A 27,698-nucleotide genomic window follows, 5' to 3' on the forward strand; every position below is an offset into this window, starting at 1 on the left:
GATTATACATCATTTTGTTGTCATCATCATTTAATAGAGAAAGCAAGATAGTAGAAATCTATTTCAAAATGACATTAAAACTTTAATAGGACAAGATGTCTTATCAAAATTTCACATGTGCCCATGTCAATCCTCCTGACAATGTTGTCTAGAAGGTTATTTTCAAACTCCTGTTTATCATTATTTTACATTGAAAACAGACATTTACAATGAATGTGAATCCATGAAAGTAGAGGTCCAGTTGCTTTCACACTGTAATAGCAGTTTCACAAATACAAAAAGGCCATATTTAGCTCAGGACACTTCCAATTTCAGTTTGGCATTATAATGGCAGCTAAGATAAAATGAGATATCAGTGATATTGTAATGAATTTTTTTTTAAGTTAATGTACAACGGTGGTGCACAAGAAATGCCAGACTAAGGCTCTAAAATGTTCACCTCAATGGTTTCTTGACAGGGAAAGTGATGAACCAAAAGAATATTAAAATTGGAATTTGGAACTCATACCAGCCCCTTTTAGTGAGTCAAACATACGGAAGCATAATAAAGACATATACCACATGATATGTACCAAATTTGGCTTGCCAAAAGACACTGGGAAAGTTGTCACTAAATAAGTTTCACCTACTTGATGAAGCTCATGAAATATGGATGACTAAACTGAATTATGAACCAGAGAAATTATAACATGAAACACCCCAATTGGATAAAAGAAAATAGGTGAGAAAATATTAATGTCAAAAACATCAGCACGGTAGTAATTTTTACATGTAATAATCAAGCAAACCTCTTTCGCACTAAGTGCTGCTCCACCTCTAGAGTCTCCATCCAGCTTTGTTAGGATGGCGCGGTTATACCAATCTCAATGTTGAATGTTGTTACCAGAGCTGCAGAGGCAACAAGAACAATTGCTTGATGAAGAATCAGTAAGAGGTGCTAAATTTGATAAAACTTGTAAAGATTCTATCATGTCCGACATATCAACGATAGGAAAGATCATATTCTATTAATGCAAATAAATGTTACGGAATGCATTGGAGCAATTAGGGAAAATGAGGAACCACCTCTTTTTGGGTCAAATTTAAATGAGAATCCGCTTTAAAAGAAAAAGCATAAAAGCTTAAGGGGATTGGTCTCCAAACAAAAATATGGTGTTCACATATCTTTCATATTTAAAATTCATAGGCTTTTCTCAGTTTTTGTGCATAGGATTGAAGTTTTGATTCTTAAACAGGACAATGATCTCTGTGGCATCAGGCACATAGAATGTTTTATCTCCCAACATGACATACTTCAAATGCTAAGTATGGTACTCAAAAATTGAATTCTTTTTGTAAAGCCCTATGTCAAACAAAGTGCCTGCAAACTTCATATTGGGAAAACAAAGAAGCATATAGGCTTGTTAGACAATGATCATGTAGAAAAACTAGCAAAGGTTTGACCTAGATGATGTAAAAGAAAATTACAAAGCTACAACAGAAGGATATGTTAGTCTAGGTGCTAGCATAGTGGTATCTTTCTGGTAGTCATTTATCATCTGTAATATTGTAGTATGTCATGTAGTGGCAGATATGTAATATTTGTAGCATGTTAGGGTAGTTATGAAATTCTACCTATGATCCAAAAAGCTTCACATGTGTGGTTTGAGACAAGGTTGTCTGTATCGTACCGTACGATACGGTATCGTACGATACATATCGTTACTATGAAAAATTCGATAAGATACACACTCGTATCGATATTCAAGTGTGTGTCGTATCTGAATTGTATGTATCGTACAATACATGCCCGTATCATACAATACAGGGTGTATCGTATGATACATAGTCGGCACACTTAAAAAGGTTGAATCATAATTTTTCAGTTTTGGGTTTTAAAGACATCTTGAGGATTGATTTATGTACAAGTCATTAGAGAGGTATCTACGCACCCTAGGACTCATGAGAGTTATTTGAAGGTCAATCCATACGCAAAGGATAAGGCTTTTGCGGTTTGTTCAAGTAAGAGTGCATTTCTACCATTTTTTCACTCAAAGAAGCGGGTTAAGGTAAAAGACTCTATTTTTTGCTTGTTATTGAGTTTTTTTGAGGAAAGATGACATCAAATGACCCAACATGACAATGGGGCACTCAAATAATGTGCGAAAATCGATTGAAAATCAAGTGCAACTATTGCCATATTATTTTTTCGGGTGGTATTTCTCGGTTGAAGCATCATTTAGCTGGAACACATCTAAATGTTGTGGTCTGCACATAAAAAAATTTGTTGGATGTCGTGAAATGGCAATGCCAGCAATTACTTACTGGTTTGAGAAAAAAAAGACAAGAAAAAGAGATGAATGAGGTATCCGCAGCCTTAGGAGGATGAAGATGAGCTCCATACTTCTAATCCTACAGCCCTTAGCATAGTATCAGAAGGAGAAAGGTATGACTGGTGCTAGTAGTAGTAGTGTCGCGGGTACAAAACAAATAGGAGGTAGTTCTTCGAGAGGAGGTAGAACTAGAGGCTCTATTAAGAGTTTTTCCTTCTTAGGACTGTCTCTGGGGTGCAACCCGACATTCGTAGTGCTATAACTCCTCAACATTTAGTTGAGCAGGCGAATGTCGCGGTTGAGAGATGGTTACAATGCATGTATTCCTTTCAATGTGGCAAATTCTTTTTATTTTTAGGCTATGGTAGATGCTATAACCAGTATCAAGTCTAGATATAAAATGCTTTCATATCATGCTTTGAGAGAAAAAATTTTAGATACTAATGTGAATGAACTGAAGGCATATTGTTATGAGATGAGATAGTCATGGAGAGAAATTGGGTGTAACATCATGGCAGATGAGTGGACAGGGACCTTGATAAGTTTTCTTATCTATTGCCCCAAAGAAAGTATATTTTTGAAGTCAATTGATCTACTTGATATGTCCTAGACAACAAATGTACCTAGATAACAAATGTATTGCTCAGGGTATTTGATCAGGTTGTGGAAGAGGTTCAACCTCAAAATATTGTTCAATTTATTACTAATAATGCAACAAATTATAGGGCAACAGGTAAAAAATTCACAGAATATTTTTAAATGCAAATCCTAATTCTAGATAAAACCTAAATGGACTAAAGCTAAATCTTGTTAAGCCTCATTTGACCAATCTATTTCTATTTATGGACCCTTCAGAAATAGACTAGTCCTTGGTCTTCCTTCTCCATTCTTAGAACCATCATAAACCCACTTGCACATCCTTCCACTGAGCTCTAGAAATAGGAGAAGCCCCCCCTCTCCCCCCAAAGGTGGCTCCCTCCAGGCTCCTTCCCTATTCCTCTAAAAATAAGGTGCTCTACTTTTAGGAAATTAGGTTCACCAGAAATAGACCTAGGCTAAACTTAGCTTCTCTTTTAGAATCTCCATAAATAGATCTAGGCCAAGAATAGGTTCTCCAAAAATAACCAAGGCCAGAAATAGGATTCTCCAATTTTAGCCAAGGTCAAAAATAAGGGGATGCCCCCCAGAGCGGCCTCCACTGGCCAGCATCTCCTTGTTGAATGGGTTTTGGATCCAGGTCAAATCGATCAATATCAAAATACTTGATGATCTAAACCAAAACTTTCATAACTAGCATACCTCTCAATAGGATCCCAAATCCTGGTGGATCTTCTTGAAGGAATTTGATTTGTCAATGAATCTTGCAATCTTGCTGGTCTGATGTCCTTTCTTGAGTCACACCTTGCTGTAAACTTGTTGCACTCGATTATTTTGGTCTTCTTGAATAGACAGCCATCTTTATATTTGATAACACTTGTTGTCCTTTGCTGCTGTTCCTGTAGCACTCCCTGATGATCACCACTGCCATCAACTTTGTGGTGCTCTTCTAGTGCGGACTGATTTCCAGCATGCTGTTCTTTTGCATTTTGCACTTCACGATCCAAGGTAGATGCATCATGAGCAAACAGTTCTCCACTTAACCATGGATCATAGAACTCTAGCTGTGAATGCTCCGGATTCTCACTCTGAAGTCTGAACCAACTGTATAGGCTGCTGAAAATTTGATTAATCAAATAAAACATTTCTTGACACCCGAATGCACTTGTTCTTTAAATCATAACAATGATAACCTTTATACTCATCTGCATATCCAACAAACTTGTACACATACGTTTTATCATCAAATTTATTTTGCAAGCTTTTATCAACATGGACATAACATATGCAGCCAAAAAGTATGCAACATATTGTATTTTTGGTGCTTTCCAAATATGGTAAAATAAGGGGACTTATTTTTCAGAATTTTTATGGGCAGTTTATTTATGATAAAAACAACAAAATGAAATGCTTCAGTCCAAAGTCCTAAAAGAGTGTCACTAGCATGCATGTGATGCTTTCTCTCAATAATGTCATTTTGTTGAGGTCTTCGCAGACATGAAACCCTTCTTTTAATTCCATTATTCTGGAGAAATTCAACAAATTTCTTTGATGAATACTCTCCTCCACCATCACACTGAAAATTTAATATAGAGGAAGAAAATTGATTTTGAACCATGGCAAGGAATTTATCAAACAACCAAAACACTTTTTTGTCTTTCATAAAGAAAATCCAAGAATAACAAGAGAAATCATCAATGAAAGTAATATAATAGTGACTATTCAAAAAAGAATATTTAGGTGTTGCCCCCCAAACATCAGAATATATGATTTCAAATGGATTTGATGTCCTTTTATTCAATAAAGAAAATGGTAGAACATGACTCTTATATATATGACAATTTGAACACATGGACTCATGACTAAGACTAGACCAGATTTACCGGAAGGGCCTAGGTAAAAGGGGAAGCACGCTTCCCCCTCGCTTCCTGTTCGCTTCCTAGGTCGCTTCCAAGACGGTTCATAATTTTCTTCTAAGTGGTCCCACGCTTCCCCGCTTCCTAAATTTTTGAAAGTGCATCGCTTCCTGCTCCCGCTTCCCGTATCGCTTCCTTGACTGGTAACTCTGGACTAGACACAAAAAAAAGAAGTCTCTCAATAAAAGGAAAACTACAATGACCTAACCGACCATGCCAAACATCTAGCTTATTTGAGTTTGAAACACTAAGCACACATAAATAACTAGACTCCAGCTTTGGCTCTAAAACAAACTTGACTTCGCGAGGATCCTCTATGAAGATATACGTTTAGACCAGAGTTACCGGAAGTGCCTAGGTAAAAGGGGAAGCGCGCTTCCTCGAAGCGCGAAACGTCACGCTTCCGAAGCGTGAGGGGAAGCGTCCCCTTTTTTGGGAAGCGCACTTCCCTTTTATGGGAAGCACATTTCCCTTTTATGGGAAACACGCTTCCCCCTCGCTTCCCCATTTTTTCGCTTTCCCCTCGCTTCCGGTTCGCTTCCTAGGTCGCTTTCGGTTCGCTTCCGAGACGGTTCAGAATTTTCTTCTAAGTGGTCCCACGCTTCCCCGCTTCCTAAATTTTTGAAAATGCCTCGCTTCCCGCTCCCGCTTCCTCGACTGGTAACTCTGGTTTAGACACCGTTCTCCTTCTGTGAATGCCTTCTTCATGTAACGAACCTTGACAATGACAGAGGTGGGAGTAAAAACAATACACAAATTGGTATAAACAACCAATTTAGAAATGGAAATGAGATCCTTTTCTATGATGGGAACACAAAAAAACATTAGACAATCTAAAGGACTCATAGTTAGACAAAGGGATCAACACTTTCCTAGTGTGAGTGATAGGATGTCGGGTTCGATCTCCAGTAATTATTTTATTTCTACTATAATAAGGAACTAACTTAAGGAATTTACCTGCATCACTTGAAACATAGTTTGCAGTCCCAGAATCTAGATACCAAATTCCTTGCTCATTCGTCTTCAGCCCAAGACTAGCAAGAGCGGCCAACAACTCTTTATCTCCCCCAATCTTGGTGCCACTACTTTCCGCTTTGGAGGTCTTCTAATCTGATTGTTGCTACCCTTTATTCTGTACGAAATTCACCTCTGAATTGTAGTTCGGGTCATCTTTAAACCAATAGTTAGCTTTGATCTGACCTGACTTCTTGGATATATAACATGTAAGAATCTTCTTTCCTTGATTAGGACCCTCCAAAGGAGGAGTATTCAGGAGATGAAGAAGACCTCACCCTCCTTGATTGCCTTCTCTACCGTGTGCACTTCCACCTCAATAGGATCTACCTCGACCTCTTCTACTCATGGAAACTCCAGTAAGCAAAACTCTATGCAAATCACCTCCCTGCTTTGTCTCTGACATGTTGTTTAGAGACATCTCATAGCGTAGGTGCTTTGCTCTAAGCCCCTCAAATGTAGACAACTCTTCCTGATATTGAAGCATGGTACACAAGACATGAAACTTTGCACCAAGTCCATTCAATGCCTGCTGGATTTTTTCTTTATCATAAATTTTACACCCCACCAAATCCAACTATTCAATGATTGACTTTATTTTGTTTAAATACTCAAGAACATTCATCGAACCTTTCTTCAACTCATGAAACTGCCTTTTGAGAAACATGATACATGATTCTGATATCTGAGAATAAGTTTGGGCAAGTCATGCCCATAGCTACATAGTCGTGTAATCATCAGGGATACCTATAAGAACCTCTTAAGACAGCGTGAAGGTAATATAAGCAACTTGTGCTTGGTCCTTTTACTCTGGATTTCTGATGTGGGTGACACCAGTGACAGCCCCTTTGTTATCTTTCCCTTCGCGCACAATGAACTCTAGTGGGATTTGTGTTGATCAGTCCAGATGGCCTCCCAGATCCTGACTTCTGATGAAAGGGGTGATTTGTCTTTTCCAAGTAAGAAAATTGGCGTTGTTTTCTGAGACAAGCTGAGATAAGAATGCAGAGGACAATGACGAATAGGAATTTGGGTCCATGATAGAACTGAAGGAAAGAAAAACTTTAAGAGATTGAATGAAAGAAAAAAATTAAGGTGTGCACATTACAAATACCACTAATATTCACTGCACGAAGTATTCACAAAATATTCTGATCTAAAACACAAGTCTGCCTTTTTTTTCAGAAGATAGGATCAAATGCAAAACTGATGCCAAATATTCAATCAACAGAATCAGAATATTTTCTTTGCAGGCTTAAACTATATCCAATGAAAACAAGAGATATATTGATGTGACGTGAACAAAATAAGCATGCACAAAAATCTTTTGATGTCACATAACCAAGGATGAACACACACGGTAGGATATGCAGGCCAGAATCAAAAGAACAGCAAGAATAGAAAGATTTCACGTTTTAACAGCAACGCAAAATAATATCTTGAATAAAAAGAGAATAAGAGACACAATAGATAGAAAAGAACAAAGGAAGATAAAAGAGGAATATTAGGAAAAACTAGAGAAGGTAGGGTTTCAAAACTTTGATTGGGAATCACAAGAAAAGGATGGAGACATTAAGAGAGAAGGAGAAAACAGGGTAGAGTTTGAAAGAAGAAAAGAAGAATCAGAAGTAAGATTAATGGAACTCACCAAGAGAGATCAATATTCAACCCCATGCTCTGATACCATATAAACTTTGGTCCAATCTGTCCAAGGCCATTGAAACAGGAAGGAAGATGTCAAGTCAACAATAGGGCTGCAGCAAGATCACTATTCCCAATGTAGGAAGTCGTGCCAATCCTTTCTAATATATTGAAACTGTTACATAGAACCACTTTACAATAATGCCCCTTTAACACAATACAATGAATTAAACAATATGAGGGGTAAAACAGGAATACAAAGAAATAAAAGAATAAAAACATGGATCGGACTTGAATCCATATGTACAGAAATATCATAAGTCAATAATTTTTCTGTTCATTTCATAATTTGGATCTGTTTTATAGGCTATTTTCTGTATTTTAATCTCTCTCTCTCTCTCTGACCTTTTTTGGATGAAAGAGGATAAAATATGCAAAGACCAAGTCAGACGTTATAGCAAAAGCTGATGATACTTTTGTTCCACGAGAAAAGCGAAAAAGACATGATGATAAAGGTCAGCGTCATCAGACATGGGCAACCTTTACTCTTGTTTTATAGTTAGCATGATATTTTTACAATCTTTTAATACCTAAAGTTTGACTTCGTCTGCAAGTGTCTTCATTATTGGCTGCCTTATCTCTTATGTTATTGAGGTTGTTTGCTTACACCTTATTTCACCTAATTAGACTGGAACATATTACAATACATTAGTTATTTAATCTCAACTGCTCAAATAGTTCAAGGTCAACATAGCAAACAACTCAAATCATGGAGGTTCTGTTCTCTAAATCTTGGCTTGGTCAAGTTTCTTACTATATCTTATAGCGCTTAATGCACGAAATAACAAAAATTGAGGTGTTAACAGTCCAGGGGCACTAGATATTCAACAACATGCCTTTCGAGCATCAATGCACTGTTGTAATTGTCGGAATGCATTTTGGTCACAAGTGGGATGACAGATCACAGCTGAGAATCTAAAAGCTGTGACTGTTGGTCACAAGGTCAGTCTTGTGACCAAATTTGACAGGTTTCAAAGGAGAAATATTCTCAATTGATAATCTTAATCACAACTTGCATTTTCTCATTTTTCACTAAACTTGAGAAAGTTCTATGATTTGTGATTTGCAATCACAAGAAGTTGACAAAATCCAAGAATCACAGGGCATTGCAAACATGCCCTTCGGAAATTGTTGCAAGATGTTAACTAGTTCAAGTGAAAATCTTGAAATTTCCAGAGATAAGTTTCACTGCTTGTGGGAGACTGATTTTTCATCTTAAATTGATGGAGTTTCAAAAAAATTTATTATTTGAGTGCTACTTAGGTTTAAATTTATTATTTTTCATCTTTTGAACCTCTTAGGTTTAAGGAGGTATTTGCTTCCTCTTTGATGGCTCTGACACACGTGGATTCCAGACCATATAAACTGTTGTATCAGCCATGGAAATAGTAGCACCAACTAGTTATATTGTTTCAGTAGGTTTGTCCTAGTTACTGAGGAGAGCATTTTTGCTTCTTTTGATCATATATGTGTTAAATTGTAATCCATTATCATTGTAATGCCCATATATATATTTTATATATATAAAGAAAGATACATATATATAATATATATGTATATGTATCTATCTAATTATATATATATATATATATATATATATATATATATATATATATATATATATATGTCAGCCGTAGGGGCATTTTAGTCTTTTTCATTTTTGCGCATATTCCATTTGGATTGTGCATGTAATTTCTTTTTTTATTTTCTACTTTTTTACTTTTTCTTTTTTCTTTTTTATTCTTTTTGGTTTGCCTTGGGAGGGACCCAATATGATCGTTGGGCCCCTCCAACAGTCACATTTGTGACCGTTGGAGGGGCTCCAACGATCACATTGGGGCCCCTCCAAGCCCCCCTTTTGTGTTATAAATAGGGGTCTACCCTTTGTAAAGCATTCTTTTTGGAGCTTATGCTCTCCAATTTCTTCAATACAAGTTCCTTATTTTTATGCTTGTGTGCATTTGTGAGATTTAGTGGATTGTGCCGTTGTGCACAAGTGTTCTAAAGAGTTCTTATTGTGGGTGTGTGCACGTGCTTATCATCAAGAATATTAAGGTCTTGATCATAGTATCTTGTTGAAGATACTTTTACATGGTATCAAAGCAGGGTTTGAGGAAGAAAGATCGTGCATTCTCCACATTCTTGGGTCACCTCGAAAAACGTGCCTTCAAGCTATTGGAGATTGGAGTGGATCATTTCCTTCGGCCAATATTTTAGAAGTCTTTTTTGTCAAGAAAGACTTAAAAATCTATTGAGGTACGTGTTTCTTCTTATTTCTATCATCTCTAATGGGCGAAAAAGACTCCCACTCCTCCCTCGGGTTTAAACTCAATGGTTCAAACTATCATGTTTGGGCCGGTAGTATGGAAGCCCATATTAAAGGGAAGGGGCTTTAGGGGTATGTTCAAGGTTCGATACCGGAATCCGAACCAAAAATTACTATTATGGAAAAAGGAGATATAAAGATTCTTGAAGGAGAAGAAAGACAAAGAGCTTTTGATGATTATTTAAAGAAACATGACGAATGGAAAATGAAAAACTTCAAGATCTTATCATGGTTTTTCTCATCTGTTGAAACTAAGATCAATGCGAATATCATCAAATTCAAGAAAGCCTCCGAAGCTTAGCTATATCTTGAAAAAATGTATACTTTGAGAGATCTATCACACAAATACTACCTTCAAAAGAGGGCTTTGACCTTACAACAAAATGAGATGACTATTTGGGAATACTTTGCCGAATTATCTTCTATTTGGGACGAGCTTGCTATGCTTGAACCCAAATGGAGTGGTGAAGCTATCGAGTTTAGACACAAACAACTTGAGGAAGCACGAAAATGTTATGAATGGGTAGGAACTATGGAGAATGAACTTGGTGATCTAAGAAGAGCCAAAACTTGAGAATTTCAAGATCTTTCTAAGGGTAAGAAAACAATAGGATGTAGATGGGTATTTAAAGTAAAAACTAAAAGCGATGAATATTAGTTGCTAAGGGATATAGTTAAGAATATGAGATTGACTATGAATAAACTTTTGCCCCTATGGCCCGGATGGTCACTGTCCGATGTCTCATCACCGTTGCCTCAATCAATAGATGGAGCATCTATCAAATGGACGTTAAAAACGCCTTCCTAAATGGTGATCTGAATGAAAAAGTATATATGGATGTTCCACCAGGAATGAAGACTCCAAAGGGAAAAATACTTCGTTTTCGCAAAGCACTTTATGGTTTAAAACAAGCCTCAAAGCTTGGTATGATAGGTTTAACTCCGTAATGTTAGAAAATGGTTTTTCATCCTGTTTCACTGACACTGCCTTATTTGTTAGAAAAACCAATGCAGGGATTGTCATTCTGCTTTTATATGTTGATGATATGCTTATAACCGGAAGTGATTCTAAAGGGCTTAAAAGCATAAAATCAATTTTGAAGGATACATTTGAAATGTCTGATTTGGGATTCCTAACTTAGTTTTTGGGTATTGAAGTAGCATACTCTTATAAAGGGTATTTTTTATCTCAAACTAAGCTTGCCTCTGAGATTATTGATAGGTCAGGTATTACGGATGATAAGGTTTTTGAAACTCTTGTTATAGTGGAAGCCAAAATGAAGATTGATGATGGTATTCCTGTCTCTGATCCCACCCCCTACCGAAAGCTTGTGGGATCATTGATGTATCTAAGTATTACTAGACCAGATATTTCTCATGCAGTTCATACTGCAAGTCAGTTCCAACATGCACCAACATTAGTTCACATGAGTGCCATCTTGCGGATTGTAAGATACATAAAGGGTACACTAAACAAGGGAGTATTCTTATCCTCCTCTTCTGAATTGAAATTAATTGCTTATACTGACTCTGACTGGAGAGGTGACCCAAATAACCGTCACTCCACCACTGGTTTTTGTGTGTTTTTAGGAGACTCGTTGATCTTATGGAGATGCAAAAACAACAAAAAGTGTCTTTATCCTCTATTGAAGCTGAATATCGCACCATAGCAATTACTACCATGGAAATTGTATGGATTCATCAGCTATTAGAAGACTTGGGGATCAATGTTGAAGGGCCCACCAAGCTATATTATGATAATAAGAGTGCAATTTATATTGCTCAAAATCATACATTTCATGAGCGGACTAAACACATTGAGATGGACTGTCACTATGTTCGTGAAGTATATCTCAAAGGAGTCATAGATCTTCTGTATGTAACTTCAGAATATCAGTCGGCAAATTTCTTCACCAAAGCTCTGTGTTCTCCGCGATTCAACTTTCTTCTTGGCAAACTTTCGATCATCATGCCCTAAGTTTGAGGGGGGGTGTTAAATTGTAATCCATTATCATTGTAATGCCCATATATATATTTTATATATATAAAGAAGATACATATATATATATATATATATATATATATATATATATATATATATATATATATATATATATATATATATATATATGTCAGCCGTAGGGGTATTTTGGTTTTTTTCATTTTTGCGCATATTTCATTTGGAATGTGCATGTAATTTTCTTTTTTATTCTTTTTGGTTTGCCTTGAGAGGGACCCAATATGATCGTTTGGCGCCTCCAACAGTTACATTTGTGAGCGTTGGAGGGGCTCCAACGATCACATTGGGGCCCCTCCAAGGCCCCCCTTTTGTGTTATAAATAGGGGTCTTCTCCCCTTTGTAAAGCATTCTTTTTGGAGCTTATGCTCTCCAATTTCTTCAATACAAGTTCCTTATTTTTATGCTTGTGTGCATTTGTGAGATTTAGTGGATTGTGCCGTTGTGCACAAGTGTTCTAAATTGTTCTTATTGTGCGTGTGTGCATGTGCTTATCATCAAGAATATTAAGGTCTTGATCATAGTGAAAAAGTGTGTTGGGTCTGGATCTTATACCAGACCCGAGTCCATCTATGTACTGTCTTCTGTGTATAACCTTTGTATACCTTTATTTTACTTTGGGTCTGGATATTATACCAGACCCAGACCCAATGTACACTCAAACATATTAATATGCACTTTAGGTCACGATTTCTGAGACACAGAAATCGTGACAGCCGCATACCTCTTTTTTCTTCTATCCCCTTTCTCCTTTCTCTACAGGTTCCTGAGTAGATTCTCACATGGTATCAAAGCAAAGATCCGTCTAGGGTTGAAGAGTCTTCCGAAAGGTGCGATCGACCGATAAGAGGTTTGAGGTCTCCACTTTCTCCTGTCGTTCTTCTCTTTCTCAATTTCTTTTATTTCTCTCTACCTCGCGTTTCTCCATCTTCTTTCTACTTCCTCTCTGGTGATTTTATACCCACGTGAGTCTGGTATTCACGTGAATCATCATTCACGGACATCCTGTGCATCTCAAAAAAAGGGAAAAGAAATTCTGTTTCACGTGAATCGCTGAAATCAATTCACCATTCACGTGAAACCTTGATTCTTCCCGACCTCCTGTTTCACGTGAATCCTTTTGCACCAACACCTCAAACCTTTGATTCCAAGTTTCTTTAGATTCTTCCCGACCTTCTGTTTCACGTGGTATTTCCAGATCTTGCGCACCAGTTTTTTTTCTTTTCTGCCCAACCCCTTTTGCTACCTACTGTGTGTATTCAGATTTGACAGTAAAGTTGCGTCAGATCTGAGATACTAAGTGCTCTTTGCTGTGTAACAGCGTTTTTTTTTTTAAAATCTGATTTTCTCCTTTCCTTTTCAAGTGTCTCCTCTTCTAGTTCTCTAGTTGTCACAGCTGAAAAGTCTTTTAGATTAGTACTCTGATTCAATTTTTTTACTTCTATTACGTCAATTTCAATCTTAAAAGTGCAAGGGAAATCTTAGGTCTGATTCCCCTTAAATCTGACAGCCTCCGATTGTCAGTCTTAAGGGTTACTCAGCCAAAAAAAAAATCAGCAAACTTCTCTGGCTGAAGACTGAGCACTTTGTGATCACTCTTGTTAAATTTACCTTTTTTCATGGATTCTTATTCTTCTTAATCGAGTCTTTCTTCAAGCTTTCTCAATTAACTCATTTCCGAAAAGTTAAACACCTCAAACTTCTTGATCTGGAAGAGACAAATCATTCCTTTTATAAGGAGCCAAGGTCTCTTAGGTCACCTGGATGGAACCACTTCAGTTCCGCTAGAATTCGTTACGAGAGAAGAGAAAGATGATAAAGGGGCGAGCTCAATTGTGTATGTCAAAAATGTAGAGTACCTCAACTGGGAAAGGAAAGATCAGTCAATGGTTGCATACATCACTTCTACCATGTCTCAAGAGGTCCTTGTTGCAATTCCCGACAATTGTACAACTCTACAACTTTGGAAGAAATTGGTTCAGACATATTCACAAGTTTCACAGGCGAGAATGGTTTTTTTCAAGAGGGAATTTCAGATGCTAAAAAAGGATTCCATGACCATCATGGAATATCTCAACAGGATGAAGACTATTATAGACCAACTTGCAGTTATAGGATGTGTCGTGAGTGACAGTGACATGGTGCAACAAACTCTGAGTGGATTGAGACACGACTATAATATGATCGTCACTTCACTATTGTGCTTGCCTACTCTTCCTACTTTTGATGAGTTGCGAGCTAAATTGATACAGTATGAAATGACCTTGAAGGGATTTTCTGAAGAAACACATGCTCATTCAAATTCCCAAGAAGTTCTTGTCACAGAGTGACTTATGGTCGAGGACAAGGGCGAAATGGACACGGAGGTCGTGGATTGCTTCCCACTCCAAATATCCCTCAGGGACAAAGGTCCATCCCCACTTGCTTTCTTTGTAACAAAAGGGGACATATCAAGGCAAATTGTTGGCACAATCCCGAAAATAAAGGAAAGGCTCCACAGACAGAACAAAAAAGAAAGTCCACTAATATCAGAGACAATGGAGAGATTAAAGATCTGTTAATATCTGCCCTGTCAGAATTGAAATTAAAGTAGAATGATCAAGGCACATGGTTCGTTGACTCAGGGGCAGCAACTCACGTGACTGGTGATGCAGGTAAACTTTTTAAACCTATCCCTTATTTTGGCAAGAGTAAAATTGTCACTGGAGATGGATCCTCCCATTCTGTTTCTCATGTTGGAAAATCTGTCATTCCCATGTCACATTCTACTCTTGAACTTACTGATGTCCTTCATGCTCCAAATATCAAGAAGAATATTGTCTTTGTTTCTAAGCTTGTTGATGACAATTATGCTTCAGTCGAATTCACTCCCTTCTCTGTGCAGGTCAAGGACCTTTGCACGAGGGAAACATTTGCTGAAGGAAAGAGACGAGGCAATATGTACGTCTTTGAAGAAGCTCCATGTCATCCCGTCCACCCTATTCATCCGGATTCGAAGTCTCCATTAGAGTCGTGTTCTTTTTCTTCAGCAAATGTTTTTAGTATTTCTGAATGTAATAAGCCTTATGGCATAGTCGATTAGGACATTGTGGGAGTCATTTTATTGAGAAACTTGTTTCTAATAATCTCATTCCAAAAGAAAGTCTCAATGTGGATGAGAAAAGCCAAAAGTGTTCCAGTTGTTTTTTATGCAAAAATCATGTATTGCCTTTCCATTCTATTAATAAGAGAGCTTCGAAGCCTTTTGAGGTAATATGTTATGATGTATGGAGACCTGCCCCAGTTGTCTTTGTATCTGGGAGCAGATACTACCTAATCTTTGTTGATAGCTATTCTCGATACACCTGGATATACTTCATAAAAAGTAAATCGGAACTTTTTCTTTTGTTTCAAAACTTTCTTTCCTTAGTAAGAAATCAATTTTCTGAGTCCATCCAATTATCCAATATGATAGAGGGGGAGTTCTTATCTAGTGACTTTATTTCTTTTCTTCAAAATAATGGGATAGGAAGAAGAGTGTCCTGCCCTCACACCCCTCAACAAAATGGGATTGCTGAGCAAAAACACAGGCATATCGTTGAAAGTGCCATGAGTATGATCCATGATAGCAACCTTCCCATTAATCTGTGGACATAAGCTTTTCATTTTGTCGTGCATGTGATCAATAGATTGCCTATGGTTGTTCTAGAAAATAAATCTCCCTATTACTGCCTTTTTGGAGCTCATCCCAGTTATCACGATTTGCGTGCCTTTGGATGTGTTTGTTATGTGCATATTGATCAGTCTCTAAGAAACAAGTTTCAGGACAAGGCTCAGAAGTGTAGATTTGTGGGATATGCCGACAATTACAAAGAATATAGGTGTTACGACCCTGTCAACAGACGTATCAGAATCTCAAGAAATGTAGTCTTTGATGAACACAATTTTGATCACAAAGCTGACACATCGGATATGCCGTGTACCACTACCGAATTTTATTATCCTTGGCTGAATTCAGAACTTTTTGCTAGTTCCAATGAAGTCTGCTCTCCAGATTGTGGGCAGCAGGAAGAAGAAATACCTGAGAATATTGGCACATTGGGATTACAGAATGAGGAAGAAATACCGGGATTACAGAATGGGGAAGAAATACCACCTGAACTGGGCAGATACAAGGGCATTTGCTATACTAGACAGAGAACAACAACGCCAGATCTTTTAAATCACATCTCAGCAGCTGCACCTACCTCTCATATTCTTGAGGCCAGAAGATCTAATCGCATGCGACATCCCATTGATAGGTGGGTCAGTTATAACAACTTCTCCTTGGGCTTTCAGCTCTTCTTAACTGCTCTGAATAAGGAAGATGAACCTATCATGTATTATCAGGCAACTACTTCTACTAAATGGGTAGAAGCCATGAATGAAGAAATACAAGCATTACATGAATGCAGTACCTGGGAAATTGTCTCTAGACCACCTGACAAAAATGTTGTTGGATGTAAATGGGTCTACATAATAAAGTATAAACCAGACAGAACAATTGAACGATACAAGGCGAGACTGGTTGCGAAAGGGTTCACTCAAGAAGCAGGACAAGATTATGATGAAACATTCAGTCCTGTAGTGAGAATGGGAACGATTCGAATTATTATTTCCCTGGCAGTTGAACATGGATGGAAGTTGAGTCAGCTTGATGTTAAGAATGCGTTTTTGCATGGAGATTTGAAGGAGGAAGTCTACATGGAACAACCCCCTGGATTGTGAAGAATCCTTGCAAACAATCAAGTTTTCAAATAACTTGATACTTCAAATACTCAATACACAAAATAAATGCACAATGTTTATAAGCTTTACACCACAAAAGAAGTACAATAAATGCATAGTGTTTATAAGCTTTACACCAAATAAAGTGCAATAAATGCACAGTGTTTACAAGCTTAAGGAGACAACTCCTTACTCTAATAATACATACAATGGGCTCACGTAGCCTTATTTATAAGCAAACTTAAGAGACGTTGGGCTATTCCCAACAACTCTTATTAGAGACGTTGGGAATCAACCCAACATCTATATTTTTAAAACTGTGTACACAGTCAATGGCTGACTGTTGTACACTGTACACAGTCAGCCACTGATTGTGTACAAAAACATTATATAAAAAAACAAAAATAAGAAATGAAAAAAACTACAAAAATAAAAAAATAAAAATGAGGAATTACAATCATATTAAAAAACATGAATATGCGTAAAATGTAGAAATGACTAAAATACCCCTACAACCAATACAATAAAGAAATATATATTTTATATATACAAGTAGATGAATACATATACATATATGAAATATATATATGTATATGTATCTTCTTTTATATATATAAAATATATATAGAAAATACATTGTCTTATAAATTACAATTTAACACCCCCCTCAAACTTAGGGCAAGATGATCGAAAGTTTGCCAAGGAGGAAATTGAACCGCAGAGCACACAAAGCTTTGGTGAAGAAATCTGCCAACTGATATTTTGAAGTTACATATGGAAGATCTATAACTCCTTTCAGATACGCTTCCCGAACATAGTGACAGTCCATCTCAATGTGTTTAGTCCGCTCATGAAAACTGTGATTTTTGGCAATGTATATTGCACTCTTGTTGTCACAGCATAGCTTGGTGGGCCCTGCTATTGAGATCCCCATGTCTTCTAATAGCTGATGAATCCATACAATTTCCATGGTAGTAGTCGCCATGGCACGATATTCAACTTTTGTTGAGGATAGAGACACTTTTTGCTGCTTCTTACATCTCCATGAAATCAGCGAGTCTCTTAAAAACACACAAAAACCAGTGGTGGAGTGACGGTTATTTGGGTCACCTCCCCAGTCAGAGTCAGTATAAGCAATTAATTTTAATTCAGAAGAAGAGGATAAGAATACTCCCTTATTTAGTGTGCCTTTTATGTATCTTACGACTCGCAAGATGATACTCATGTGAACTGATGTAGGCGCATGCTGAAACTGACTTGCAGTATGGACTGCATGGGATATATCTAGTCTGGTAATACTCAGATACATCAATGATCCTACAAGCTGTCTGTAGGGTGTAGGATCCGAAAGGAGAACCCCATCATCAATTTTCATTTTTGCCCCTACTACTGCAGGAGTTTCACAAAACTTCTCATCTGTAATACCTGACCTGTCAATGATCTCAGAAGCAAGCTTAGTTTGAGATAAGAAATATCCTCTAAGGGAGTATGCTACTTCAATCCCCAAAAAATAAGTTAGAAAACCCAAATCAGACATTTCAAATTTATCTTTCAAGATAGATTTTATACTCTTAACCCCGTTAGAATCACTCCCGGTGACGAGCATGTCATCAACATATAATAATAAAATCACAATCTCTGCATTGGATTTTCTAACAAATAGAGCAGTGTCAGTAAAGCAAGAGGAAAATCCATTTTCAATCATTACAGAGTTAAACCTATCATACCAAGCTTTGGGGGTTTGTTTTAGACCATAAAGTGCTTTTTGAAGACGAAGCACTTTTCCCTTAGGAGTCTCTATTCCAGGTGGAGCATCCATATAAACTTCTTCGTTTAAATCGTCATTTAAAAAAGCATTTTTAACATCCATTTGATAGATGTTTCACTTGTTGATAGAAGCAACGGTTATAAGACATCACACAGTGTCCATACGAGCTACAGGAGCAAAAGTTTCTTCGTAGTCAATACCATACTCTTGACTATATCATTTTGCAACCAAACGAGCTTTATATCTTTCAAGGGATCCATCACTTTTAGTCTTTACTTTGAAAACCCATCTGCACCCTATTGTTTTCTTACCTTTAGGAAGATTTTGAAACTCCCAAGTTTTGGCTTTTCTCATAGCCTCAAGTTCATTGTCCATTGCACTAATCCATTCAGGGCACTTTCGTGCTTCTTCAAAATTTCTAGGTTCTATATAAGAGTGAATGGCACTAAGGCAGGCCCTATATTTAGGTGAAAAAGAGTCATAGAAAATGAACATAGGAGTCTTTCTACTTCTTTCGGTTCTACGAGGGATCACTTCGCTCTGAGGAGTACTTGGACTAGCATCATTATATCTTTCAAGAGCACTTCTAAAGTTGTTTCGATCTCTATGAGTATAGGTGATAGGGTCTCTAGGTAATCCTTCATCAATATGTTGATGTGATGAAGGGAGCAAGGGGATGTTTTCTTCACTTTTAAATTCATTTGAGTTACTTTGATCTGACTCATCATCACTAGTATCCTCGTCTTTATTCAGTAAATCAAATAGAAAAGAATAATCCACGTTTTCATTATGAGATTCACAACGTTCAAATCCACTAAGATTTTCCAAAAAACTCACATTTCTGGAAACATACAGTTTATCACTTTTGACATCATAACAACGAAAACCCTTTTGGGTTTCAGAATAGCCAAGAAAGGCACAAGGAATGGCCGTAGGAGAAAGTTTGTCATTCTTATCAGTAAGAACAAAACATTTACACCCAAAGACCCTTAACCTGCTATAATCAGATTCATTTTCGTGTAATTTTTCAAAGGGAGAAATTTTGCTTAAATTTTTCGATGGAAGTCTGTTTATGAGATAGACAGAGGTAAGGGCTGCCTCAGCCCAGAGATTCTTTGGAATGTTTTGTGAAATGAGTAAAGTCCTAGTTGTTTCAATGATGTGCCTATGCTTTCGTTCGGCTAACCCATTTTGTTGGGGGGTTTTCAGACAAGATTTTTGGTGAAGAATACCAAAATTTTCAAGATAACTTTTGAATTCATTTGAGAGGTATTCTCTTCTAGAGTCGGACCTAAGGATTTTTAGGCATCCATTGAATTGATTTGAAATCATCATATGAAAACTTTTAAAAGTTGAAAAAACTTCATGTTTATGTTTAAGAAAATAAATCCAATAAAATCTAGTGTAGTCATCCACAAAAATCACATAGTATGAAAATCCTCCCTTTGACATCACAGGAGCCGGACCCCATACATCGGAATGGACAATTTCAAATGGTTTTGTCGTAAACATGGATCTTTGAGGAAAAGGCAAACATTTCATTTTCCCAAGAATACATTCATTACATAGAAAATCGCTTTTACAAAGATGTTTAATAAAAGGCAGATAGGAGATTTTAACAATATTGGGATGACCCAATCTCTTATGCCATACATGGATATCTTTGTTTTGAACAACATTACAAAATTGACTCTTGGGAACTTGAAGAAAATCAACGTAGTAGAGGTCTCCTCTTCTAGAGCCTTCCCCAATCAATCTCCCAGACTGGCGATCCTATATCCAACATTTATTAGAAGAGAATTTTATATCGCAACCATGGTCCGAGAGTTGGGAGACGGAAAGAAGATTTAAATTAAGTTTTGGGATAAGACGATTTTTTGGAACAAAGAGGTCTTGTCTTTTAAAATTGCTTATTCCTTTAATCTCAAGAGGTGTTCCATCCGCGGTTGAGACAAAGGATGGAAAAAAAAATTAGAAAAATTTGAAAGAGAGCAAGTACTAAGGGTCATGTGAAAGGATGCCCCGGAATCTAAAAGCCAAGATGTCTTACCGGGGGAAGAAGATGACATGGCGGCTCCAGAAATGCCTCCCTTGAAAAGAGGTTGCAATGCCTCTACGATTTGTTGAAGGGAAAGAGACTCACTTGATAATGAAGGTCGTTCTTCTGCTTGGGATGCCATGGCCGTTGCAATTAATTTCTTCCATTTAGGACACATAGGTTTGATATGTCTTGGTTCTTTACAAAAGTGGCGATTCAATTTGCTATAGTCTCTTTTGCCATACCGATCATTTCCTCCTTGACCTTGGTTCTTGAAATGAAGAGGTCTATAGGTCTTCACGTTATTCCCCGGTCTTGATACGACATTAACCATTTCACTATCTTCTTGAGTAGAAGAGGTAACAAGAATGCTGGGATTATTCTTGCTAATCCCCATACGGGTTTCTTCACCACTTAGCTTGGTGATTACATCTTCAAGTGAGGGAGATGTGAAAGCGGAGAGAAGAGAGGACCGAACTTGTTCAAATTCGGGTCTAAGTCCATTTAGAAAATTGAAGAATCAGTCTTCTTCAAGTTGTTTGTGCCTTAATTCGATTGCTTCTCCACTCCATTTTGGTTCAAGGATGGCAAGCTCGTCCCAAATAGAGGATAATTCGGCAAAGTACTCCCGAATGGTCATTTCATTTTGTTGGAGGGTCAAAGCCCTCTTTTGGAGAAAGTACTTGTGAGATAAGTCTCTTGAAGTGTACATTTTCTCAAGATACAACCAAGCTTCGGAAGCTTTTTTAAATTTGATGATATTGGCGTTTATCTTGGTCTCAACGGATGAAAAAATCCAAGATAAGATCTTGAAGTTCTTCATTTCCCAATCATCATGCTTTTTAGAATATTCCTCAAGAGCCTTTTGTCTTTCATCCCCTTCAAGGATCTTAATATCCCCTTTTTCAATGATGGTGATTTTGGGTTCCGGTATTGATCCATGAATGTAACCCCAAAGCCCATTTCCTTTAATATGGGCTTCCATATTACCGGCCCAAACATGATAGTTTGAGCCATTAAGCTTAAACCCAAAAGAGAAATGTGAGTCTTTTTCGCCCATTAGAGAGGAAAGAAGACAAGAAATAATACGTACCTCAAGTATTTTTCGCGTCTTTCTTGATAAAAGAGGCTTCTAAAATATTGCCCGAAGAAGATGATCCACTTCGATCTCAAAAAGCTTGAAGGCATGCTTTTCGAGGTATTCAAATGGAGGAGAATTACAATTCTTCTTCTTCAACGAGGCTCTGATACCATGTGAAGAATCCTTGCAAATAATCAAGTTTTCAAATAACTTTATACTTCAAATACTCAATACACAAAATAAATGCACAGTGTTTATAAGCTTTACACCACAAAAGAAGTGCAATAAATGCATAGTGTTTATAAGCTTTACACCAAATAAAGTGCAATAAATGCACAGTGTTTACAAGCTTAAGGAGACAACTCCTTACTCTAATAATACATACAATGGGCTCACGTAGCCTTATTTATAAGCAAACTTAAGAGACGTTGGGTTATTCCCAACAGCTCTTATTAGAGACGTTGGGAATCAACCCAACGTCTATATTTTTAAAACTGTGTACACAGTCAATGGCTGACTGTTGTACATTGTACACAGCCGGCCACTGACTATGTACAAAAACATTATATATAAAAAAATAAGAAATGAAAAAAACTAAAAAAATAAAAAAATAAAAATGAGGAATTACAATCATATTCAAAAACATGAATATGCGTAAAATGTAGAAATGACTAAAATACCCCTACAGCCAATACAATAAAGAAATATATATTTTATATATACAAGTAGATGAATACATACACATATATGAAATATATATATATATATGTATATGTATCTTCTTTTATGTAACGCCCCAAAAATCCAAGACTTGTAACTTTTTAGAATAGTTTAGGAAGCTTTGAAATCATACAATAATCAGAGTTTAAATAATAGTTCAGCGGAAAATGATATTTTTTAAAACCACAAGTCAATGGATCTTGAGCACATTACAGCGTAAACTTTCCTTTTGTCAAATCTCGCACAACCATTGAAATCAAATGGTTTAGAAACAGAGTTTCAATAATTGAGAATTCGTTTGTTGAAACCAAGAAGAAGCTTACTAAAACAGTTTTATTAACTCACGGTTTAATAAAAGAGAAATTTTGAAACACACATTATACAGAATTTACCAACATGTCCTCAGGAGCGAAACGTCAGGGAAAGAGCTCTATCTTGACCTCATCACGCCATCGTGTCATCGCAGACTGTATTACCTATCCAAAACCTGCCCATAAAATGGGTCAGTTTCACTAAAAACTGGTAGGTGCACAGACAGGACAATATATAACATAATTAAGCAGAATAATTTAATATGTCAAGTAGACAGACAATTATATAGCAATTTAATTTCAACAGATTCATAGAGCAAACTATCATGAGCATAATGCTAAAATTATTACTAGCATCTTACTGGCACAAGTAAGCTAACTATTACAAGCAAAACACTGCACAAGAAAGTTAACTAGCAAAATACAATGCTTCATCAACCACACACACAATTCCATAAGTATTGAACCTGTTGTACCCTATAACTTTCATACGTGCATAACTGAACACATTGTGTGATCGGATTTAAATTATGTTTCGATATTAACTGGCCAAGCGGGTACGCACAAGGCACGACTCTAGAAACAGCCTAGACTGATCCGAGGGTTTATTATGCTATGTATTTTATGATAACCCGGATAGCTGACTGAGTCCGCACCTAAGGGGACGGTCGGTGACCAAGAGAGAAATCCCCAAAGCAGCATAAACAATGGATGCATCCCAAACATGGAGAGCTACCACCTAGGATAATTATGGTAGTCTCATTTCCCTAACTCCGATGACTGGGGAAGCCGAGTCTTTTGCTCGTAACTGCCATTAATGGCCTGTCCATCGAAGTTTTGTACCTTCTTGTCCTCTCTCCTGACAGGAGTCAGCGATTCGAATGAGTACATCAGGGGTAGTTAACTGAAGACTCATTCTACATACTCTGGTCTTTCGACCAACTCGAGTATCTTGCCGGTGAAGGCGAAAACATCACTTATTTAGGTGATCACAACATTTTGTTATTTGCACTCATCGAGGTTGCCACAACCTACTCATCCAATCATCGCAACGTAAGAAGACGTATTTGTCAAAAAGTACGATCGTACTTGTTAAAAGTACGACTACGATGAAAGGGAAATGGTTCCACAAGAGAAACCCCAACAGATATTATCTGCAAAAGAATTAATACAACACATCATGGCAAGATAAGTCTTGAATTCACTTCAACAACATTTTTCATATTTCATGATGCAAGGTCATCTCGGACCTCTCGTCCGATCAACAAAGTACTTAACATGTTGTGCATGTCTAAAAGTACGCTATACTGAACCATGGAGGTCTGTGGGCTTCTCAAGAGGAATACCCAACACACAACTTCATAACAATTCAAAGAATATAGGAGTGCTCATTTGGCACGATTCGTCCTTAAAATCCATAATGCCACATTAAGTCATTCACGCAAGGCACAACACTATCAATCTTACATCCAAAATTTATCTTAGTATCTACATGTGATACTAGATTGATAAATAAAGAATGGGTCCTTCATCAGAACCCCCACTCATTCATATGCTCATGCCCCTGATCGGGGTTATACAAAATGAGCCGCCACTTGAATCAAGGTTATAAAACATTTCTCCCAAGTGTGTGGACTTGGGAGGGGCCAAATGTGACTTCGCAATCCTACAAGACCTAAAACTTAACTTTGCAAAAGTTGTGCAATTTGAAGAGCACTGGGTTGACAGAAGGAAACTCGCTTTTAAAGAACTACAACGCACAAACACAACTTCTAGTGTTTTTGAAAACAAGTGATATCAGGATAGGCACAAGACTACGTTTATGTAAGTACATATTTACCATAAATATGAGCATATGCAGGTTATAACCTGACAACAAGCAACTCTTGACTTGCAATGCCGCACATCGAGCGAAACGCACATAAGTAACACACGAGGTACCGAAACCATACCTTGACCAGTTAGATAGGCAAACACATAAGGTCATAAGTAATACACGAGACACGAAGTCGTACCTCACTCAAAGGAAACATGCAGGAAAAATGTATGCAAGCAAACAAGGGCATATGTATTTCAAGAAATACGAAACCACACCTCAACTCATAAGCAACCATGCAAAATAATAATCGAAGAATGAAATTGTACATCAACCCATAGGAACGTACAAGCAAGTATATATGCAAGCAATTAAGGGCATAAGTATTGCAAAAAGTACGAAACCACCTTCAACCACATAAGCAAATACGCAAATTAATACTCGAAGAGTACAACCGTACTCGAACTCATAATTATGCAGACAAGAAAATATGCAATGCAGAAGCAATATAAATTTAAGTATATCCAGCATGGACATCTTAATTATTTTAACTTAATTAGGTTCATCAATTGCCTTTTGTGCGACTTTACCCTACCTTGGGATGTCGTGCAGCTGTGTATGCCTACGCGTGAGGATAATACGAGGATCGGGCCGCGGAACACGAACGGGACCTATTGCAACAATCTGCAAGAGTGTGAAAAAGATATTCAATTATGCTAATATAATTAATGGTGCAACGGGGCAAGGGTAGGATTAGGCGGCACGGAGTGATCCCCCGACTGCCGACGACAACGGGGCGGCAGGGAATGAGCCAAAGTAAAAAATATAGCGAGGCGGCAGGGGGCGAGCCCCTGCAGACAGCACTGAAGCGGCAGGGGTCGCACCCCTGCCGACAACACTGAAGCGGCAGGGGTCGCACCCCTGCCAACGACAGTGAAATGGCAGAGGCTAGCCCCTGCCGACAGCACTAAAGCGGCAGGGGTCGAGCCCCTGCCGACGGCAGCGAAGCGGCAGGGGTCGCACCTCTGCCGACGGCAGCGAATCGACAGGGGTTGAGCCCCTACCGACGAGAGAGGGATCGGGGCGGCAGGAGCCATCAGCCTCCTGCCGACCCCTTTGCAGATCATGGCAGAGGGGAGGGTGACAGGGGCCAAAGGCCCCTGTCGGGCTTGAAAAGAAATGGCAGGGGCCATCGGCCCCTGCTGGGTTTTAAAAGAAGAGGGGTCGGGAGACAGGGGGACGACCGACCTCCTGTCGGTCGCCCGATCTCCCACAAGGAAGAGAAAAGGGGGGGTCCGCAGGGGCCATTGGCCCCTGCCGGCACTCCGACGCACCCCAAAAGAGAGAAGGGGACGACAAGGGCCCTGTAGGCCCCCTGTCGGGTCTCCAATGGGCAAGGAGGGAGATGGGAGGGCGCGGCAGGGGCCGTGCGCCGCCTGCCGGCGTCCTGGCGAGGTGACAGAGAGGGAGATGGGAGGGGGAGGAGGAGAAGGTGGAGTGGCGTACCTGGGAGCGGTGGCCGGCGTCGGCGTGGGGCGCAGTGACGGCGGCAGTGGCGAGCGCAGAGAAGGAGGGGATCGTCGCAAGGAGATCGAGGGCGGCGTGCACAGGGAAGGAGGGGGCGTCGATCGGGGTTGCCGGCGAGGTTGTCGCTTGCAGGGAACGAGAAGGGGGGTGGGGCATCGATCCTCCCCTCCCGCAACGCTCTTAAAGAGCTCGGGGAGGGGCGACAAAAGGGGAAACCCCGATGGGTTTCCCTTATCGGGTCGAATGCGCGGTGGGGGTTGCGGCGCACAGGGGGGTTTTGTTTTAAACAAAACCTCTCCTGCGTCGGGTTATGAAACCCTAAAGATGACGGGCCCGGGTCGGGTCTGGACCCGACCCGGCCCGGGTCCGATAATTATTATTTTTTTTTGCGGGTTTTACATCCTACCCCTCTTAAAAGAATTTCGTCCGCGAAATATCATTAAAAGATTATCTGCAACAATATGGTTCTTAGTTAATCGTTGTTAACGAGGATACACTATATGTGTGAGTGATCTGAAACACGTATGCTATTAAAGTAATCAGGATAGCACATAATAAATTCCTGAGACAGGTTCGAAGCCAACAATTCGATTAAACAAAATGTGAGTGATTTTGTTAATAATCTATGTCTTCGCAAGAGTTTATTTGGAGTCACATCAAGGGTTTGGCAGAATACTGTAAGAATGTTTATTCGTCACCTTCTACTAGATTCGATACGAATGAAGAGACACAACAGGACATTGCTCTAGTTTGTTTACGTTCCTTGAACGGGGGTTTCTATACTTCATCATAATGAGGTTGTCGTTCGTTACCCTTACTATTTCTAACAGACTCCTAGTCCTGAATAACCTTAACTAATCCCCATATCTCAAGGCCTTACATGGCCAGTTGCCCTATCTTCGCTTAAGTTATCATTCGTAGTATGACCCTAACTTGATAACAGACAAAAACATAACCTCGTATCAAGATCTAGAATCGGCAAGAATTCGATTCTCTAATCTAAAACCAGTATATAATCATGCTACAACAGAAAGCCAAATTTAAATATTTATAACTGGTTATATCAAATGCTCTCAGAAGAGCATCAAAACACACCATAATACTCTACGAAATAAAAAATCTACAAGTTCCACGCTGGATCACCTTGTCTGGGAAATGTATGACCTCACAAGGAATTACCGCCCTAGAAGGTTTACCTGGTCTTGGACAATATACTTCTTCACAGGAATTTGCCATCTTTGCGGCTACCCGATCTTGGACAGTGTACTTCCTCACAGAGATTCACCACTCTAGTCGGATTACCTGATCTTGATCATACATACCCTTCACAGAGAATCTTTTGCGGACAAGGTCCTCAACAGGTACCGAAATCAATGACACATGCATCAAACAAACGACCACTCACAGGGTCGATAGCCACCAATAATGGGCAAAATTATATATATATATATCATCAATATGCATCATCACTTGATCTCATATGGTATTCAATTCCTAAAATCACCCATTTCACCAATAAAGCTCCATGAACCATAGTTCACTATTGAACTTAAACATATATCCCATACTTTCAAAATTTGAGGTCACATGCATTTCAATCATATCATACAAAAGCATATTATTCTATGCATAATATCATTACCACCAGGAGTATTGCATTATCCAAATCTAACCTCAAAGCATGAGTTCTATACAATGTGATCATGTATATATCAAGAATCCACTAAACCTCAAGATACGTAACCTCTACGTAGTTCGAGTTATGCACACAAGATTCTAAGACATTCAAATCATGGTACCATCATATG

The 27,698-nt window shown here is 38.4% G+C and overlaps 1 protein-coding gene across 1 annotated transcript in view; it reads left to right on the forward strand.

Moving 5' to 3' along the window:
* LOC149844046 (U1 small nuclear ribonucleoprotein A-like) overlaps nucleotides 1-27,698 on the forward strand; it is a 53,754-nt gene that overhangs the window by 15,650 nt on the left and 10,406 nt on the right. Inside the window, exon 3 of the mRNA XM_090000281.1 lies at nucleotides 7,902-7,995. Coding sequence (XP_089856407.1) covers nucleotides 7,902-7,995 — 94 coding nt within the window. The remainder of the gene's footprint in view (nucleotides 1-7,901; nucleotides 7,996-27,698) is intronic.

Source organism: Nuphar pumila, chromosome 3 (genome assembly GCF_984573655.1).
Source record: "Nuphar pumila chromosome 3, dmNupPumi1.hap1.1, whole genome shotgun sequence".
NCBI lineage: Eukaryota > Viridiplantae > Streptophyta > Magnoliopsida > Nymphaeales > Nymphaeaceae > Nuphar > Nuphar pumila.